We start from the raw sequence: 5688 nt of genomic DNA, 5'->3' as shown, positions 1-5688 counted from the left end.
GATCATCACACTGTGTGTGGAAGGGTGGGTTCTATATAGGGAAAACAGTTGCATGTACAAAGCCAGAGGCAGATGTGCGATTCTTCCTCGATAGCTTCTGAATATTATTTTTAGAGACAGAATCGAATCGCTCATTGAACCTGGAGCTTATAGATTAACAAAACTAGTCAGCTAGTCCTAAGGATCTTCCTGTATCTATGTAGCCACTTATGGGACTGTAGTCATATTGTGCTGTGCCCATTTTTTTCTCAGAATTCATGTTTAATAAATACTAAAAAAAGAAAAAGAGAAAGAATTAACAGGCTGGTTTCTGCTCCAACCTAAAACACAGGGTCAAGGCCATTACCACTAGTGGAAGAAAGGCTTAAGCTGGAATCATACCACATCATGTGTGTAAGCATGAGTAGAGTACAGTTTTCTTCTGGCTGCTCAATGCTGCCTGGCAGAAAACTGGTCCAGTGCTCACTTCTGCTTAGATAAATATTCTTTGCTCTTAATGACATCAGGCTTGATTGTATCACTGCCAGGTTTCCAGCCAGCTGGACACACTTCCCCATGTTTGTTGGTGAACTGGAAGACCTGGACTAGTCTCAGAATCTCATCCACAGAGCAGTAAACAGGAAGACCATTTATTGTTATCCAGCGAAGTATACCTTTATCATCAATAATAAAGAGGCCTCTGAAAGAGATACTATCATCTGCCTTTAAGCCTCCATAATCCTGATCAATGGTGCGCTTGGGATCTGATACCAAGGGAATGTTCATGGGTCCCAGCCCTCCTTGTTTCTTGGGTGTGTTAATCCATGCCAGATGACAGAAGTGAGAATCCACAGAAGCGCCAATCACTTGGCAGTTGAGTTTCTTAAATTCTTCTGCTCTATCACTGAAGGCAGTGATCTCTGTGGGACACACAAAAAGTAAAGTCAAGAGGTTAAAAAAAGAACACAACATATTTTCCTTTGTAATTACTTAGGCTGCTATCTTTGAATTGTCCATCTGGCATAACAGCTGTGGCTTTGAAGTTCGGAGCTGCATGTCCAATTTTTTTAAACTTTATTTTAAAAAACAAAGATAAAAGAACAAATTTTAAGCAGTTTTGCAAAAATGTATACGAATACATTTTTGTCAGTGCTTGGCTTTTTTTTTTTAAGGTTTGATAGTGTGCATTAAGTTCTTACTAGTTACAATGAGCAAACAGTACATGTAAAACAGGATGTAACCCGGAATTAGTCAAAGTTTTCCTGGTGTGTAAGGATTGAGCATAATGTTTATTTGTTTTTTTGTTTTTTTTTTCTTGAACTTCACAGTCTGTGAGTTGTTTCTGGGGTAGTCTGAGCTTTCTGGGGTTAGTATCCCATTATCAGTGACTGCATATTATCCCTGTTCTTTTGTGACTGGGTTATCTCATTCAGGATGATATTCTCTAGATGAATCCATTTTCTTAAGAATTTCATAAGGTCATTGTTTCTGATAGCTGAGTAGTACACCACTGTGTAAATATACCACAATTTTTGTATCCATTCATCTACTGAAGGACATCTGGGTTCTTTCCAGCTTCTAGCTATTATAAATAGAGCTGCTATGAACATTGTGGTACATGTATCTTTGTTGTGTATTAAAGTGTCTCTGGGGTATATGCCCAGAAGTGGAATAGCTGGATCATCAGGTAGTACTATGTCCATTTTTCTGAGGAATTGCCAGACTGATTTCCAGAGTGGTTGTATCAGTTTACAACCCCACCAACAGTGGAGAAGTGTTCCTCTTTCTCCACAACCTTGCCAGCATCTGCTGTCATCTGAGTTTTGGATCTTGGCCAATCTGACTGGTGTGAGGTGGAATCTCAGGGTTGTTTTGATTTGCATTTCCCTGATGGCTAAGGATGTTGAGCACGTCCTTAGATGTTTCTCAGCCTTTCGATATTCCTCAATTGAGAACGTTTTGTTTAGCTCTGTACCCCATTTTTTAATAGGGTTGTTTAATTCTCTGGTGTCTAGCTTTTTGAGTTCTTTGTATACCTTGGATATTAGGCCTCTATCAGATGTGGGGTTGGTAACGATCTTTTCCCACTCTGTTGGCTGCTGTTTTGTTTTCTTGACAGTGTCCTTAGCCATACAGAAAGTTTGCAATTTCATTAAGTCCCATTTGTCAATCTTTGACCTTAGAGCACGAGCCATTTGGTGTTTTGTTCAGAAAATTTTCTCCTGTGCCTATTTGTTCTAAGGTTTTCCCTACTTTCTCATCTAATAGTTTCAGTGTACCTGGTTTAAAGTGGAGATCTTTGATCCACTTGCACTTGAGCTTTGTACAAGGAAATAAGAGAGGGTCTATTTTCATTCTTCTGTGCATGCCCAATTTTTGCATTTCCTGAAGACATCTTGCTATCAGCAGAGTCGAGCTACAGGTCTCACAAACAGAAACACCAGTGAGAATACAGGAAGACGTTGTCCTGTGCCCAGTTCTTAATGTGGGTGTTGGAGATCTGAGTTCTAGTCCTCATAATTGTGTTGCAAACACTTTACTAACGAGCCATCCTCCATCATATAGAAATAATTTTCTAAAAGTTGGATATATATGTACATTTGATTATACATATTTTGATTTTCAAAGATAATTCACATACCTTTCTTTTTTCTGTCATGATACACTTTTCTTTTCGTTTCTTCTACCCTGCAACTACTGCCCCCACTCCCTCTCTTATTCATGATGCGTTCTTCTATATATAGTTATACACATATGTGTATATGTATTTCTGTAACCACTAAATCCATTTAGGTATGTATAAGTATTTATGGTTCACCACTTGAGAATAAATGAACGGTCACAGTACTTGTTCCTGGAGAAAACAGAATAGCTTAATATTATTGTATTATTATAAATTTCATTAAAATACATTTATTCTCAGATATTTAGATATCTACTACATAAGGACATATTTATCTTATTAACTGTTTGATAGTGTTATTTGAAGTAATCACTGATCATTTTTTAAAAATTTTGTTAATTCAGAAACATATGACCTTAATTTATTAATGCAAATAATTTATCAATTTAGACTTTTTATATAGAAAACTGTATTGGTGTAAAAGATTACAGTTTATTTTCTCCTTTACAAACCTTATGCCTTTTACTTCACTTTTGTTTTACTGCATTAACGGTTGAATATAAATGTTGAATATTGAATAGTAATTGAATAGTAATAACGATATTAATCATTCTTGTCATGTACCATGATATGAAAGAAGTCTCTGTGTCTTATTAAAAACTTACGTAATTGTTATTGGTTTTAAATACATATTGGAAACTGGAATATGAAAGTTTACCCTGAGACAAGGAGATTGCTCAGCAGGCAAATATCTTTCTTACCATGTCTGATAATCTGAGATGGGGTTTGCAGGACCTACAGGACCTGCATGGTTGAAGGAAGGAACTGACTCCTAAAGTTTATCTTCTGAACTCCAAACTCACATACTTACATATCAGAACACATACACCTATATGTACACACACACGTACTAAATAAAAATTTAAAAATACAATATTACCAGTTGTTTCCCTACTGAGTTTTTAGTTACAAATAAATAATCAATTATATTGAAACTTAAAATGCATCAAGATAATTGTATATATTTTATACAATTTTTAACTGCATTACTTAATTTCATAGTATCTAGCATATTTTGCTTTCTAGTAATAAGCCAGGCTGACCATGATATATTATCTTTTTAAAGATTTATTTATTTATTTAATGTATATGAGTACACTGTACATTGCTATTCTATCCCGGTAAAATGAGTTCAATTGTTTACTATATCTTTCCTAGATTTCATCTAACAATAAAATTAATTCTGCTAAAATATTTTCTGAAAATCACTATCTCATCAATATAAGCATAGATTTTTTTAGAAACTGTCTAATTTATTTATTATATACAAGTACACTATAGCTGTCTTCAGATACATCAGAAAAGGGCATCAGATCCCATTATAGATGGGCATGAGCTACCATGTGGTTGCTGGGATTTGAACTCAGGACCTCTGGAATAGCAGTCAGTGCTCTTAACCACTGAGCCATCTCTCTAGCCCCTAATTTTATTAATATCGTAATACTATTAGATTTTTATATTTAGTTTTTAATTTTGAAAAATAGGGAGAATTGGCTCACTTCTTCAACATTTTCAAAAGTACTGCAAAAATTATTATCCATTATAGGTTTCCCTTTGAAATAGCTACAATACAGCAATGTTATTTTTTTAATTTCAATATTATTTGGAATTTACAGATTCCTTTAAAACTAATTTGTGGCTTACCCGACCACCAAAAACCTTGCAAATTTATATTTAAAAAATTATTTAATCACATCAGACAATAATACAATAACATTTTAGCTCTTTTGTTCTTTTCAGCTTATATTATTGAATTTATATATTTAGTTTTTCTACATTTGGATTCTATGATTAAGAGTGTAAACATAAAAAAAGAATGTAAACATCAAAAGTGAGCTGTAACATAAATTGCGGTCTTTGGAAAATTCATTTAGGATAAATATATTACTCTGGTACAGGAAGTATAGGTAAATATCCTTACTTTTTAAACTTAAAACTCACATATTACACCATAATTATTGATTAATAAGCCAGTACTCATCTAGATTTATCCATAATACACTGATTTTTGTCCAAATTCTTTATTTTTTAAGTGCCATCTTGGATACCATACATTAAAAAGCATTATTATTTAGTATTGGTGTGCACATGTGTTTTCTATTAAGGCTTATTTGCCATGAAGTGCTTATAAATTTCAGAATACAATTGTCAGGGATCAGTTCTCTCCTTTTACTATAGATTCCCAGAAGAAGGTTATGAGACTTTCATGGCAAGTACTTTCATCCACTAGGCATCTTGCTACCTGGTCTTCAAATACCCTTTATTTCCAGCTTGCAGAACATTAGTTTCTAGTTTTCTTCTTGAGAGTCCTCCTTTTCTTCTTATTCTTGTTTGATAACATACCTGTTCATTTTACTCTCTTCGAAGGAGATTTTCACTTTAAATATAATTCTAAATTGGATCAGCTTGATTTTTTTCAGAACCATTATCACATTATCTTTTGACTTGCATTGTTGCTATCCATAATGCATACATGCAGGTGTATGTAAGAAGCCATAATGGCTTCTTGGCCATTTTGCTAAGTTCAGCTATAGTTTGATTGCAACTTTAAGATGATATTTTTAATAAAATTTTCTCTTTAGGAATTTTATTTGTCCTTTATGGACATCTGTTTTATTATGTTATGGATAGATATTTTTACTCTTCATTTCTGGGTTCCTAATATGGTTAATTATCTTTTTTTATTTATTGTCCCTATACAATTATAATTTGTAAAATTTGAATACTTTGAAAACTGCAACAAAGCTGACTTTATCCAGAGAATTTTCTTCTGCCTTTGAGTGAGTGGGGAAGAGCCTGCTGCAATATTAAAATAAACCCTTTCTTAGTGTTTTACTGCAGTAAACAGATACCATGACCAAGGCAAATCTTATAAATGACAGCATTTAATTGGGGCTGGCTTACAGGTTCGGAAGTTCAGTTCATTATCATCAAAGCAAACCATGGCAGCATCGAGGCAGGCATGATGCAGGAGGAACTGAGAGTTCTACATCTGCATCTGAAGGCTACTAACAGAATACTGACTT

The 5688-nt window shown here is 34.1% G+C and overlaps 1 protein-coding gene across 1 annotated transcript; it reads right to left on the bottom strand.

The window, feature by feature from the left end:
- Positions 1-462: 462 nt before the first annotated feature.
- LOC308414968 (peroxiredoxin-1-like) lies at positions 463-5088 on the bottom strand (the record flags this gene model as incomplete). Its single annotated transcript, XM_080910118.1, is given in 5 exon segments — positions 463-915; positions 917-931; positions 935-1029; positions 2341-2378; positions 5006-5088. Coding segments are annotated over 5 exon segments (684 nt in total).
- Positions 5089-5688: the final 600 nt, after the last annotated feature.

This window comes from Micromys minutus (assembly GCF_963924665.1).
Source record: "Micromys minutus genome assembly, chromosome: X".
Classification (NCBI taxonomy): Eukaryota; Metazoa; Chordata; class Mammalia; order Rodentia; family Muridae; genus Micromys; species Micromys minutus.
This window is presented reverse-complemented; position numbering and strand designations above follow the sequence as displayed.